At 24.1% G+C, this 16,719-nt stretch overlaps 1 protein-coding gene across 1 annotated transcript in view; it reads left to right on the plus strand.

The window, feature by feature from the left end:
• The window catches only part of LOC117170525, a 49,435-nt gene that overhangs the window by 29,164 nt on the left and 3,552 nt on the right, over positions 1–16,719 (plus strand). The window contains exon 3 of the mRNA XM_033357314.1: positions 11,904–12,024. Within this exon, the coding sequence (XP_033213205.1) occupies positions 11,904–12,024 (121 nt within the window). The remainder of the gene's footprint in view (positions 1–11,903; positions 12,025–16,719) is intronic.

The raw sequence follows: 16,719 nt of genomic DNA on the forward strand, positions 1-16,719 counted from the left end.
CTTCCGAAAACGCACTTTTCTGAAGGATTAAAAAAACTTGAAAAGCGATTGACCAAGCGTATAGAGCTCCAAGGAGATTATGTTGAAAAATAAAAAAAAATTCACCCAAAAAAAATTGTTTTTATACTTCATTCTAAGCACTTATTGAACTACCCTCGTATTATTTTCCCAAAGCAAATAGCTACACCTCAGTGTAATAAACTGCAATAAAGATCTTGGTCCCGATGGCATCCCTCCTCTATCCTTAATATAAAATCTCTAAACGATATTGTCGATTTCGATTGTCACAATACTCGATTTCATTGCCATATGCGTATGACACGAGGCGTCAGTGGGTTAGGCAGCATTGGAAAATATTGAAAAAATTCTCACGATGGCTCGTTCTTTGATAGCTACACGCGTCCGACAGAGGCATCTGTGGGTCACTGTGAGTTAGACAGTAATGAAACGTTACACGTCTTTTCTTGAAGTTAATCATCCCAACGGAGCTGCTTTGAACTGCGCTTGCTTTGATTTGAGGGATATTCATTGGCTACGGTGCGCATCTGTACTTGATTCTTAAATACGTACGCGCGAACTAGAGCCAATGAGCGCCGCACAGTTCAAGCATGCGCAAGTATTCTTGGACCACTGTTGGGAATAATAATCCAATCGAAATTCAAAGTCCATCATACGAATCAACGCTTCTCCTTTACCACCACCTTGCCACTCGTACCGCCGCAATACAGGGCCTCTGTTTGTGATTTATTTATTTATAATTCTTATTTCAATTTAAGCCTCTCTGTTTGTTATTTATGATCGTATTTTCATTAAAATTTCGGAAAGGACATTTTAAAGCCTTCAAAGCATTTAAACGAGCTATCTGGAGCATTAAATATATCTACCCATGGACATAGGAAACAAGGGACTAGGCATGCCATTGCGGGGGCGATGCAATGAGGGGGAGGTCCGCCACCTATTGATGTCCCGCGACAAACATGGCAGTGCCCACATGTTTATATTTTCATGCACAGTTTGTCGGCAAAAATGCTCGTGCGCATAATCAAATGGCACAACGTAAGATGTCGGCTCTCCCCACTCATGGAATTCTCCCCCTCCCGTGGATTTAACCCCGCTCGACAAGTTAGGATGGCATGACCATGTATCTACCTGAGTGCCTGCGTTGAATTTCTCAGAGTTAGTATATTTTTAATTACAAGTTAATGTTTAAGCTATTATTTGTTATTAATACAAACATTAACATTAAGTAATATTCCTATGAAGCGTGGCATTTGTTACAAGTTTTCTAATCAAATTCCATTGCTGGTGTAAAATGCGATAACTTTTTGAGATTTTGAGGTTAGGAATTAATTTTGGAATACAAGAGCGAACTGCTGATCGCAGAATTAAATCATTTTTGCCACTTTAATGAAAACCATCTGTATATCTACAAAAATGTATAAAATATTATTTTTCCCTATGAAACATGACGAAAATGTACAGTAAAAATTTTGCGAAAGTTAATCTTTTACTCATTTTTCATAATACGCAAAAAATACTTCGTGTTCGAAATACATTGGAAATTAGTGAAATTATTCCTGCAAATTTCACAAAAATTTAATTCAAATTTAGAAAATTTTTAGTGAAAAAACAGAAACTATTTTAATCAGGATTAAAATGAAAAAAAAAGGTTTTTATGTTTTCATCCTACGTCTTTTTGGTACATTTTTAACTGCAAGAAGTTCGCTCTTGAATTGAAAAATATGATATTAACCTAAAAATTTCAATAAGTTGCTACCGCATTATATATCAGAAATTAAATTTTATAGCAAATTCCATGCATCACAGGAATAACACTTATTGTTAATGTTTATATTGAATGCAAATAATAACTAAAAGATTAACTCATTACTAAAAATACACCAATGTTGCACTAACTTTACTCAATATCAAAAAAGTAACATTAAACTCCTTGCCCTTTACGTTCACCACAAAACAGCTTCATAAAATATATAGGCTTCCAATATTTTATATTCCTTTAAATAATATATGGTTTAAGAAATGTGGGATTGAATGAATTATGTTCAGTTTTATGGATGTATCGGATCTTCATATCTGCCGACAACAAAATAGGTGAATTCTCAATCAAAAAAGATGAATTTTCAAAGGAGAACTTTTATATTTTAAACAAAAAACACAAATTTTCAACAAAATACGGGAATTTTCAAACAAATAATTCCATTTTTAACTCAAAAAGATCAAGTTTCAATAAAAAATATCAAATTGTAAACAAAAATAGAATAATTCAGTATTTAGTTTATAAAAGTTAATATTCAATAGAAAAAAAATGAAATTATCTACAGTTTATTTAAAATTTTAACCAAAACATGCGAATTTGACACCAAATATTAAAAGTTTTAACAAAAAAGATGAATTTTCAATCACAAAGATTAATTTTCTATTTAAAAAAATCTTTTTTAACAAATAATAGAATTTTCAGACTAAATTAATTTTCAATGCAAGAACAACATTTTAAAAAATATTAAGAACAAAGTAGAATTCACTTAAAATCAGGCAGGTTGTGCACATTATTTAGCAGAATCAAACAGTAGAAGTTTTATAAAAAAATATGAATTTTCAATCACAAAGATTAATTTTCTATTAAAGAAATTTTTTTAAGCAAATAACAGAATTTTGAAGAAATTGTTAATGTAAGTTGTTGGCTTTAGGGTTAGGTGAATTGAAACTAATTAAGTTGTTTCAAACGTTTCAGCACACAATGGTAGCCGTCATCAGAGTTTTATTAAATCTGTGAAAAGTACGCAATATCTTGTAGGTACGCAGTTTCACAATTGGAAGCATTATTTTTTGATTAACATCTTAGTTGCGAACTAATAAAAAATGAAAATTACTTTTTTTAAATTTAAATTTTGTTTAATTTTATTAAGAACTATTGATAAATCTTGCAGTAATCTTAAACGATTTTTTATTTTAAAGAAGTACAATTTGTGAGAAAACAATACTAATGTAGTCGAAAAATTTTTGTCATAAATTTTTTATTTAGTGAAACAATTTTTAATCAAAAAAGTTGTTTACAAATTATTTTTTCAGTTACGTATATGTAATTATTTTTAATTTTTTATTATCTTATTCGTTTTTTGTTATTTTTCAGATAATGTATTTAGAATAAGATAGAATTCACTTAAAATCAAGCAGGTTCTATACATTATTTAACAGAATCTCTCAGCGATAACATTTTTTTATAGTAAATTATGCAAGACGTTTTTTTCCACGTAAGACAATAAATAATCGAATTTCGACATTTATGTTAAAAATAATAAAAAACAGATTAATTTTTTACACATAAAATTAGTTCTTTACAAAAGACGATTAGTTTTCAGCCAACAGTGATATAATGAAAATTTTCGTTAAAGGCATTAAGTTTTAATAAACAAAACAAAAATCAAGAAAATAGTTGAATCCTTAATAATAAAGATAAGATTTAACAAAGAAAATTAATTTTCTATCACAAAGGCGAATTTTCAACTAAAAAAATTAATTTTAAATTATGAATATACTTTTTCATACTAAAATTGTGCAGTTAAATTTTTTTTAAATAGTTGAATTCTCAATCAAAAAGATCAATTTTAAAACAAATATTAGATTTTTCAAATAAAAAAGATAAATTTCTAATGTAAAATATGAATATATATAGAACCAGAAATAGGAATATTCCTTTTTAGTTAAAAGAATTAATATTTAATAACAAACAACTAAATTTTCAACAAATTTGTTGAAACTTATTAAAATAGATTGATTTTTCAACACAAAAATATCAATTTATAATGCAAAATTTCAATGTTTCACCGAAAGTGGGATAGTTAAATTTTTAGTTGAAGAATTTTATTTTTTAATAAAAGGAATCTGCAACTTAATAGTTTTGTTCTTAATCGCAAAGATAAATTTTTAACCAGGAAGACTAATTTCCTAACGAAAAGAAGTATTTTCATCGAAATCTGTACATTTTCAAACAAATGGTTGAATTTTCAACTAAAGAGAATCAATCTTTAATTTCAGATATCAATTCTCTACCAAAAATGATATAAGCGAATTTTATTTTACATAAATTAATTTTTACCTAACTGTGAAGGAATTTTCAAAAAAATAATTAAACCCTCAATGAAGAAGATGAATTTTCAACTACGAAGATTAATTTCCCTGTTGAAAAAGATGTTTAAAAAAATTATATTTTTAACAACAAAAAAATTATTTTTTAATATAATTTTTCTATAAAAAATGGTATAATCGACTTTTCTCTTAAATAAATTAATTTTTCACCAAAAAAGGAATTTTTAAATTAAAATTATTTCTTGAAAAAAAGATCCTACTCCATCTTCACTCCATTGGGAATCGAACCACAGAACTTCTAACAAAATTTCAATTAAGAAGTTTATTTTTCTACAAAAAATGACGAATTTTCAACAAAATTATGAATTTCTAAATACTGTATCAAAACAGATAAATTTGTTTCCAAACAGTTTAATCTTTAACGAAAAAAGGTCGATTCTAAACCAAAAGGATTAATTTTTATTAAAAACAGAAAAATTTAAAAAATTGAATTAATAAGTAAAAAAGGTCAATATTCAATTTAAAATATCAATTATCAACCAAAAATAGTAGAATCGACATTTCTTTTAAAGAAATTGGTTTTTGACCAACTGAAAAGGTATTTTTTTTTAATAAATGAATCCTTAATGAAAAATATTAATTTTCAACAATGAGTATTACTTTTTTACAAGAAATTACGAATTTTCTACAAAATCTAAAAAGTTTCAAACAAATATATGATTTTCATCCAATAATATCAATTTTTAACCAAAAGCAATATAAGTCGATTTTACCATTATAGAAATTAATTTTAAAAAAATAGAAATTTGAAGAAAATAGTCGAATTTTCAATAAAAAATGTTCGTTTTAAACCAAAACATATGAAGCTTCAATTATGAACTTAATATTCAACGAAAAATGGGATAGTTCAGTTTTTAGTTGAAAAAATAATTTTCAACTTAAAGAAGTGCAATTAAAAAAAAAATCTGAGTTCTCTACCAAAACAGATTGCAATTGAAAATATCAATAAATTTTTAACCCAAAATGTAAAGTTAAATTTTCACTTCAATAAATTAATTAAAAAAAAAAAAGAATTGTCAGAAAAATGGTTGCATCCTAAATTTTTAAAGAATTAGTTAAATTTTTCACTGAAAAAGATTAGACTTTAAATAAAAAAATTAATTTGCTACCAAAAATGTCACAGTTGAATTTTCGGAAAAAAAAATTAATTTAAAAAAAAACAGTGTTATAAAAATTATTTCAACGGAGATCGAATCCATTTAATATTAGGCAGATTCTGCACTTTAAGTCGCTGAATCGACCAGGAAGGGAATTATGCTGGTTCTAGATTAAATTTTAAGAGAACTATTTTTTCGTTATAAACAAAATTCTATGTTCAAAAGATTAATTTTTAACCAATAAGATTAATGTTTTACAAAAAAGACGACTTTTCAACCAATTGCTTGATTTTTAAACTAAAACGGAACAGTTTTTTTTTTAAATGTTTGTTTTGAAAATGTTCAACAATTTAGTTGAATTTTTTCCTGTCTTGACTAAAATTGTTTCTTGGTTAAAAACTCATCTTTTTGGGTAGAAACTTGATTTCCTGACTGAACATGAAAATAATATGCTTATATGCATATATAAATCTACAACTGTAATTTGGTAGTTGTGAATTATCTTTTGTTAAAGCTCCTTTGTTGAGGACTCAACTATTTTGTTTAAAATTTGTCTTTTTTGTTTGCATTCGACTACTTGGTTAAATGTTAAACTAATTGGGTACAAATGGATAGTTTTTGGGTTGCAGATTCATCACTTTAGTTGAAAATTTAATTCTTTTCTTCAAAATTCTTTCTTTGGTTGAAAATTAACCTTTTTTTTAACCTTTCTCTAATTGTTTTAAGGTTGAACGACATTTTACAAATTAATTTTTTTGGTTGAAGATTCATAATTTGAGTTAAAAATTTATCTCTGGTTAAACATTTTCTTGAAATGCATTCTTTGGTTCAATTCAGCTATTGTTGTTTTAAAATAATCATATTTTTCAGTTTTTGATTGAAAATTTATCAACTTATTGAAAAGTTTAACTATTTTGTTAAAATGTTATGTATTTTGATAAAAAGTAACTATTCGGTTCAATTGTTATTTATTTTTCAAAACCTGTGTTTCTTTAGAAATATTTTTAAATATTCCTTCAACACTATTTTTTTAAATTGAAAAATTATTTTCAATTTTCTCAAGTCTCTTAAGAAAATTGTAGTATCAGCTTTAAACATTTTAAAAACCTAAAGACAATTAAAAAATTGTTGAAATTCTACATTTTGCTTCAACCTTTTTGGAATAAGTTCAAATTTCACATTAATTCTGAAATTTTTTTCAAAACTTCTAAATAGTTATGAAAATGATTCAACATTTTTCTAAAATTATCTAAAAATCCTTCTAATTAAAAAAATGGCCTTTAAATCTTACAGATTCTTTTTTGCCAATTTTAAAAATTCCTTCAAATGTTCAAAAATAGTTGCTTGAAACTAATTATTCAGAATAAAAAATCATTTTCAATTTCCTTTGAAAATCTTAATATTTTTTAACCTTTTAAAGCCTTTTGAAATGTTCAAAAACCTCCTTAACTTTTTGTTTAAAATCTTCTGAAATAAAAAAAAACATTTGAATCCTTTCAAGTTTCAAATTCTTTTTCAATCATCTCGAAACCTTCAGATATCTCTTAAATTCACTCGAATTTTTCCAAATTGATAATCAGTTTATTTTTATTGATTCATCAACATTTTTTCTTTTTTTTATTGTTCCAAATATTCTCTTAAAATTAAATTTTTGGAAATAAAGCACCATTTGCAATTTTCACATGAATTTCGAGCCATTTTTTTTATTATCTTAAACGAGTTTAAAATCCTGGAATGGCATCAAAAAATTCTATTGTAATTTTAAAAAATTTATATTTTGTTTTAAATTCTTTGAAATCTGTTTAAGTTGTAAATCAAGTTGGAATACTTTCACAACTTCTAAATATCTCTAAAACTTACGCAAATTTGAGGAAATTATTAATTGTGTAATAGTTATTTATACATCAAAATTGAAAAATTTTAATTACAAATTAAATAACTTGAATAATTCAGAAAAACATCAGCATACTACAATACATCGCTAAATAATTAAAATATATTCATTCAAGACAAATTTTTTAATGCATAATTTTGAAAATTTAATTCAGAAACTCATTCAGTAACATAATTAGGATTTCTAAAAAAAATCATATAATTATAATACAGAAAGATTAAAAATAAATCAACTTCTATTATACCAATTATATCAAATATGTAATCACATCACCTTTAAATAAATAATTAATTTTTGTTGTTAAATAGAAAAAAATTAAAATTCAACCTTTATGTTATTTAATATTCTAAAAAAATTAATCAGCTAATAAGTAATTAATCAGTTTATAACATAAAAAGCATTACAGAATTATTTTCAGTAAATCATCCTAAACATTTTTATTCTACATTTCTCAGAAAATTTGAGTTATTTATAATATTTTACACTATTCTAGGAAAAATAAAAATATATTCGCACATAATTTCGAAATCAGAATTCAGATACTCATTTAGCATCGGAAACTTTACAAAAGTAATGTACCTCAAATGGAAGTAATTTAAACATTTACAAACTTTTATTATACTAATTATGGCCTATATTGAATGACATAAACGTGAAGTAAATAATAAATTTATGTTACCTAATTAAAAGAGATTATAATTAAATCTTTATGTAATTTAATATTGTGAAAAAATCCGCTAATAATTAATTAATGTATTCATAACGTAAAAAACCTTAAACTATTATTTTCATTTAGACTTTGAAAATCATTTTTATTCTACTTTTTTGTATCTTCACTTTCATTTCTGAAAATTTGTTTTATCATTCATTTAACTTTAAGGAACTAAATTGTAGTCCTTATTTAGTTTAATTTTTTTTTAAATATTCAGCTAATAATCAATTAATTATTTCACAATATGAGAAGCTTTGAATTATAATTTTCACTGAAGCATTCAAATAATATTTACTAATAAGTTATTAATAATAATTAACAATAATTGATTAATAGTTCGTTAATCAGTTCACAACATAAAAAGCATTAAACAATCATTTTTATTGAAACATTATAATAACTTTGAAATAATATTTTCTTCAAACTTGAAACAGCATTTCTATATATTTAATTCATTAATAAACTTTAAAACTAATTTTTAAAAAAATTCAACTTATTTACTTATAATAATTTTGAAAATTAAATTTAGATACTCATTTCACTTAACGAATATCACGAAAATTATATAATTGTAATAGAGGTTTTCTAAAGAAAAAATAAACTTTTACTATAAAATTAATAGCTAATATTGAATTGCATAATCTGAAAGTAAAAAATAAATTTATGTTACCTAATTTAAAACATCTTAAATAGAATCTTTATGTAATTCAATATTGTGAGCAAAGTTAATTCGCGAAAAATTATTTAAATAGTTCACAATTTTAAAAACTTCCAGCAATTATTTTCATTGAAAAAATAAATTTATTTCTAATTTTATGTATTTTTTTAAACTTCGAACTTTAAATTCTGAATATTTTTATTTCTTTTGAAATAATTTAAAAAAATTTAAGTTTTAAACCATTATTTCCATTAATAATTTTAATAATTTAAAGGTTTAAAAATTATGTTCCTTGAAATATCAAAATAATTTTACCCTATATTTTGATGAAAATTTGAAGCATTAATAATCTTTTAAAATAATTCCATAAAAACTTAAAACGTATCAAAATATAATTTTGATGATTGAATTTAGATCATTATCTCAAAACAGCAAAAAAAAAAGTTTAATTATGAAATTGTAATAGGGATATTTAAAATATACATAAACTTTTATGGTACATATCATATCGCATATTAAATAACATAACCTTAAAGTAAATAATATTTTTTTTTCTTAGTAAAAAAATATTTAACTTCAATCTTCATGTAATTTAATATTGTAAACAAAATTAATCAGCTAATAATAATTAACCAATCAAAAACATAAAAAGCATTAAATGAATTATTTTCATTAAATCATTCAAATAATATTTATTTTACATATATTTTTTCTTAATTTGCACTTTCCTTTCTGTTACTTGGATTTGGTAATCAACTAATAACTAATTAATCAGTTTATAAGATAAAAAAGTATCAGATACATAAATTCTAACTTATAATATAACAGTGAGGTGGCGCTACGAACTTAGACAATTTTGATATTAATGGAGAATAGAAAATTAGAAGTTAAATTATTTTGATTTCAAATATTTAAAACATCCTTGAAAAGAATTAAAATTTTATTTTTAAATCTTGAGTAGTCTAAAAGTTGTTTTAAATTTTTTGCAACTTAAAATGATTTTTAAAGTTTTTTCAGAACGTCTTAATATTTTAATAAATAATTCATGGTAAAAAAATCAATGTTTTTGTTAAAAAATGTCCACTCAAAACGCCTTTAATTTTGATTTCCTTAATTCTTCAAGTCCGCATTCTGAAATTCTTTAAATGAAAAATGTCAGCTTAAAAATAAAAATCTAAAATGGAAAATTTTGCAATAAAAATATTTTCGAATTACGCATTGTAAAGTGCATGGTATCATAATTGAAAAAGATAACAAATCAACTCATTATTTTAAAAGCTGTTAAAATCGAACTTGGACAGATTTTTCTTTCAAAGATTTGTAAATTTCCCGGTAAAAAAAAAATTCAGCAAAATAGGCTCTTTTGAGGCATCTGATTTCCCTGCGCCTAAAAGCCTATGTGTTTCTTTGAAAGATAAATACTTCATCTTGTTTTCATTTCACATTTTCGTAATGTCTGGTTACACCTGGTTACGCAACGTATAAACTAAACACTGAGTGACTGAAAGAGAACTGAAGCGAATGTCCTGTGAAATTTTTGCTACTCACTGAAAATGACTGAAGCAGACCTAACGGCGTCACTCTCTCTTCATCTTGGACCATCCTGTCATCTATAGCGGGAACTTTTCTTGCGGGACTGCAGTGTAATTTAGTATTTCATAGTGAGTGCTATATTTAAAAATTGAAAAAGAAAACTTAAGAAAAAGATAAATATTCGACAAAGGGTAAGAATTAAATGGAAGATTCAATGAGAAAATCAAAAAGAACTGGAAGATGTTGAAAAAGAAATTCGTGATCTGATTAAATTTTGATAAATTTTAATATAGACAATTTTATTAGTTCTTGCGATTTAAAAGTTTGTTTTAACTTTTTAAAAAGTTCAGATTTTTTTAGATTACTATTACTTTCAAATTTAATCCTAATCATTGCATAAATAGTCCGACTGTAATTTTTCTTAAGGAAAAAAAAATAATAATAATTAGGTTATAATTACAGAATACTTTTTTTTCACTTTGATAAAAATATTATTCAAAATTGTGTTGAATATAATAAAACTGATTGATAAACTATTACCATTGCATTATCGTTCGTTACAATTCAGTTTAATTGGCCGAATCCGAAATAGAGTAGACCTGGAATTTTTTAAAAATTACACCTGGAAAACCTAGAAAAGTCATGAAATTTTGTGACCAGACACTTGCAGAAACGTGGACTGTTAAATTATTGATCTTCTTTATTCATTTTGATTTATTTGTTACTTAACTTGCTTAAAAAAATAATTTTATTTCTTTGACGTTTTTCATATCTTGAGGTTTTTTGAAGAAAAACAGTGAGTTTTCGTTTTCCAGACAAAAAAAAATTTTCTCTTCTTACCAAGGCGCAGTTGAATATTTATTCTGAAAAACAAAATGAAGAGAAAAAAATTATGAATTTTGAAAAAATTAACACTGCATATTTTCAGAAAAAACGATCGCCATTTTTTCCCTTTTAAACTTCTTCAAATTTACCAATAAACTTCCGAAATTGGACAGGAAATTGTATCAGAATCAGATGGGAAAATATAAATAACTATATACTATATTAAAAATATCAGACTTTTAACGAAAATTCGGATTTTTTTTATAATCTGCGTTTCAATGTTTTAACTTGAACACTTATAACATTGCCAAAAAAATGTTGTTAACAAATAGATAAGATATGCACCGGCTTATACTCTTTCAAAACAACCAAATTTTATTGAGAAGTGTAATTCTGTGACTTAAGAATAGTTAAAATTTCAATCAAAAAGAATGATTTTGAAATAAAATTCTTGAATTTTCAACCAGACGGTTGAATTTTTGTCTAAGGAAGATGCAGTTTTTACTCAAATAGATGAGTTTTTAAATTCAAAAGACAAATTTTCAACAACAAAATAATTGAATTTTTATCCAAAAAAGATTTTAGTTCACTTTTCAAAACAAAAATATGAATTTTAAACTAACTTTAATTTTCTACGAAATAGTTGAATTAAAAAAAAACAGTAGAATATTTTTCCTTGCCCATTAATCATTAATAATTAAAGAGGAGCATCTTAAACTTGCAATATTTTTAACCTAGAATCTTTTCAGTCCTTAACAATTTCTATAATTCTAAGAATTGAATACGAAAGTTAAAAGTTTTGCTCCTCTTATGTTATTTCAATGAAGGACATTTACATAAGGCTTTTATAACCAAAAAAAGTTCAAACAATTACAATTTCATTACTTATTTTTATTTACGACAAGATCGTCTTAGACTTAAGATTATTTTAGAAAATTTTACCGATTTAATCGGTTTAGTAGTAGCACTTAGGTGACAAATTTTTATGATCTTTTATGGTAATCTCTGGAAAAACAGGTTCCCCTGGGCCTTAGATACCGAGTGTCATATCTTTGTGTTCGTCTCTTTCCGACTGCGATCGGAAGTAAAGGGCCGCTTTCACGCGGGAACCGATAGAGGCACCCGGAAATCTCCGAAAGTAACCGAATGCAGTTTCGTGCCAAACAGAATCTTTTATAAATAGAATAAAACAATTTCAAATCAAAATTGAAAAATTACAAATTTATTGTGTTAACTTCGTCAAGCAGATATTCCCAAATAAATTAAAAAATTAAGAGCAATTTTAAAACTTCAATTTTCTTTTACAAATATCAGAAACTTTTGTAAAAGTTTCTTATAGATAAGTAAGATACTTGTAAATTATCCAAATAAACTTGTCAATTTCTATGAAAATTAGAAAAGTTATATACTTTTGAAAATTTTGAAAATATTAAAAAAAATATTTTTCTAGAGGATTACGAAATTTCATTTAAATTTGTCACTAGATATAAAATATATTTACAAACTATCCCCGTAAGTTTTTCTATCAGACACAAATTCAAAAAGTTAAAGCTTTTTAAAAATGTGAGAAAAAAATGTTATGAGTTTGAGAAATTTTTGTCAAGTTTTAAATTCGATTAAAATTAAAAAGTTATATGCTTTTCACTATTTTGAAAATTTTTAAAAAAAGGAAAAAAATAATAGGTTGAGAAATATCAATACAAAATTGTGAAAAGAGATAGTATTGTAATAAACGACGACTTATTTTTTCCGGTAAAACATTCTCTACAACTCTACTTTTTCCAATTTTAAAAATAACTCAATAATCTTAAATTATAATTATTCGTTTTACAAAATTTTTCTTTAAAAAATGGTTCGGACGATTTAGAGCCATAGAAGAAACAATAAAAGCCATAAAAAATTTACTTTCAAAATTGAAAATAGAAGAGTTGTAGAGAATGTTTTCCCAGAAATTTGAATTTGTGACCTTTAACATTTTTCATTTAAAAAATCGTGTTTTTTATTTGGAATGAAATCAGAGGTGTTACGTAAATTAAGTACGGTCCCTTATGAGATTTCTTTTCGTGATCCTACTGCGTGACTCATGTAAAATTATGAATCATGCAGCATTGTTAATCAATGTTAATTATATCCCGACTTATTCGAAGAACGTCACCCGTTATTTTTACGGTAGCTTATGAAGGACAAACGTACGTTTTCGATCTATTCCCTGTTCTCATTAAAAATACTTCAAGAATGGTGCGACTAAATAAAAAAAAATTTTAATAATTAAATATTCTAAATTACAGTAATGTGCAATAAAATTTTATTTGAATTTTTTTCTAAAAATATGTAATTATTTGTGATGTTGTGCAATTACCTGAATTCTAGGTAAAAATTTTACAAGCCATTAAAAATGTTTACAAGAAAATACAATTTTCGTATTCCTGTAATTTATTGTATTTTATTTTCCCTAAAATCATGATTACGCAAATTACACCCAATGTTGAAGGATTTTCCCAATAACAACTGTTAGCAAAATATCGCCGAAATAGCTTAGGAAATATTGGTACTTGAAGAATATTCCTCGACACAATTTCGGGAATATTTCCTAAAAATTGGGAAAATTTATCTATTTTGAAAAGATTCTAAAAAAATGTTGTGGAATACAAATACTTACTGGATGATGGGAAATTTTCCACACTACTTTTCTGAAAAATTCCCAGTTTTCTGTAATTTTCGTTTTCAGGATTTTGATAAAAACACTCGAAAGTACCTTGAAGGATGTATTCTAGAAATTGCTAAACTTTCTTTAAAAAAAATTTAGCAAAATTTCCCCAAGACATATGGGGGAACTTTTTCTAAATATTTTGGGGAAAATCCCCAATAATGGTATTAGGTGAAATATTTCCTACAAGTTTGGGAACTTTGGCCGACATATTTTGTGTGAGTATGAAAATTAAAGTATTCAATTGTAACTAAAATGTTATGTTTCTAGATGAAAATTATTATTTTTGGTAAAATAAAATCATTTTTGTAGTTGCAAATTGTTTTTTTCAACTAAAGCTTCAACTATACCATTTTTACTTGAAAATTTGTATTTTTTAGTTGAAAAATCAACTTTTCAGTTGAAAATGTATGTGTTTTGTTAAGAATTTGACTTTTTTGACAGAAAATTAATCTTCTTATTTGAAAATTATTTTTTTGAGCTGAAAGTTCAACTATTCCATTTTCACTCAAAATTTTATTTTATTTTTTTTAGTTAAAAGTTCGTTATTTTTAGTCAAAAATTAATCTTCTTAGTTGAAAATGATTATTTTTTAGTTGAAAATTCAGTAATTTTATTGTTAATTAAAAATTCATCGTTTTCGCTAGAAGATTTTTTTTTATATTTTCTTTTCAACCGAAAATTCGACTTTTTTGGTAGCAAATTAATTTTCTTCATTGAAAGTTTATACTCTTGATTAAATATAAAATTTTCTAATGTGAAATTTAATTATTTCATTAAAAATCCTAAATTTACATTCCATTTCTATTTGGAAAAGTATCTGTTTTATTATGAAAATTCAATAACTTGATAAAAAATTCGCGTGTTTTATTGGACATTTCACTTTCTCATTAGAAATGTATTCTTCTTAGTTAAAAATTAATTTTTTATCTGAAAATTTATATATTCTATTTGTAACGAAACTTTGTCTATTTAAATTAAATCCCTACCGTATGCTTAAAAATTTAAATATTTTATTGAAAATTTGACTTTTTTCAGTAGAAAAAGTAATTTTCTTCATTGCAAATGCATTGCAAATTGCAATTCATTGCAAATGCATGGTTAAAAATGAAATTCTCTAACGTAAAATTTAATTTTTAATCTCCAAATTTAACTATTCAATTTTTATTTGAAAATTTATCTTTTTCAGCATGAAAATTCAGTTATTTGGTAAAAAATTCGCATGCTTTGTTGATAATATGATTTTTTTAGTAGAAAATTCTTCTTTTTAGTTTAAAATTAATTTTTTAGCTGAAAATACAACTATTCTATTTTTAACCAAAATTTATCTCTTTATTTTGAAATTCAAATATTTGCTTAAAAATTTCAAGATTTTGGAAGAAAATTTATCTTTTGGTTTGAAAATTTAATTATTTAGTTAAGAATTATTATTAGTTTTTTTGGTGGAGATTTATTATTTTATGGATTCGAAATTAAACTATTTTATTAAAAATTTGTTTTTTCTTTTCATCAACATTAATTTTCAAACTAAAAAATTAACTAATCCATTTTAAGTTGAATTTTTTTTGCTGAAAATGCAATTATTTGGTTGAAAATTTATCTTGTTCATTAAGAAATTAATCTTCTTAGTTGGAAATTATTTTTTTGCTAAAAATTTAATTATTTGATTAAAAATGTACGTTTTTTTTTAATTCGACTTTTTTGGTAGAACATAATTCTTCATATTTGAAACTTAATTTTCTCAGATAAAAATTAAACCATTTCATTTTTAATTAGGAATTATATTTTTTAGCGGAAAGTGTTATGTTAATGTGTTAATTAAAATGTAAGTATAATTTTTTGGTTACAAATGATCTTTTTTATCATAAAATACAAAAGAAAACAATTTTCAAAACAATAGCATAATTTTCAGATTGAAAAATTATTTTTGTACAAGAAAAAATAAATTATCAAAAAAATAGTTAAATTTTAAAACTGAGAAATTAATTTTTTAATTAAAGTGTAAAATTTTCTACGACACAGCTGAATTGCCAACCAAATAAATAATTGGATTTTCAACTAAAACTTTAAATTTTCAATTGCAAGTGGAAGAGTTAAATTATGAACTAAAACAATTAATTTTGTACTAAGAAAACTAATTTTCTCAAAAACGACCAATTTTTAACCAAATGTTCAACTAAAATTATAATGTTGAAGAGTCCTTTTTTTTATTTTGTATTTTTTGTAAAAAAATTAATCTTTCAAGTTGAATATTCATTTTTTGTGTTGAAAATTGATCTATTTGGTTAAGATTTTATTTTTTGGTTGAAAATTAATTCTATTCGTAGAAAATACTTTCTTTTTTTTTAATTCAGCTTTTTTAATTAAAAATTTAACAATTTATTTGAAAATTTATTTCATTTGACTGAAAATTTAATAACGTCATACCTGGCTGAAATTTAATTTTTTTGGTATAAAATTCAGTTCATTTTTTGTAGTAAGTGGAAACTAGTTTTTTAAATTAGAAATTTAACTGTTTTGTTGAAAATTTTTCTTGTAAATGAGGAAGGATAGGTATTTTATTTTAATTTATATGAATAGAAAACATTTATATTTTGTTCTTTCATTTTATTATATAATAATTTTAGGAAATATTTATCCCTATGGTTTCTTAATGGCATTTCGAACAGCTAATTTGACTGCAAACCGTGTTTTGTTAAGACAACTGGAAAATCAAGAAAAATAAAATAATCATATTTATAAAAGGAATTTAAATTGTTTATAATGGGAAATTTTATAATTCGGGAATTTTTTAGTTCGGGTATATTATAATTCGGCATTTTTTTCGGCGATTTTATACGGTACGACTGAAAAATCACTAAAGATAAAATTCCCAATACTATAAAATTTCGGAATAATAAAATTCGCTAGTGTTTATAATATTACTGAAGTTGAAAATTTCGCAGTAATAAAATTCCCAAAAGAAAATTTTCAAATTATAATGTATTCGAACTAGAAAATTTCCGAAATATCAAATATGCGAAATCAAAATAGCAATATTTTTTTGAAAAAAATCTACTTGCAGAAATATACATCTTTTTTAATTCTTGTTATAATAAATAAATAATATTTTTATAAAGTCAATTT

The sequence above is a fragment of the Belonocnema kinseyi genome, chromosome 4, assembly GCF_010883055.1.
Source record: "Belonocnema kinseyi isolate 2016_QV_RU_SX_M_011 chromosome 4, B_treatae_v1, whole genome shotgun sequence".
NCBI classification, from domain to species: Eukaryota; Metazoa; Arthropoda; class Insecta; order Hymenoptera; family Cynipidae; genus Belonocnema; species Belonocnema kinseyi.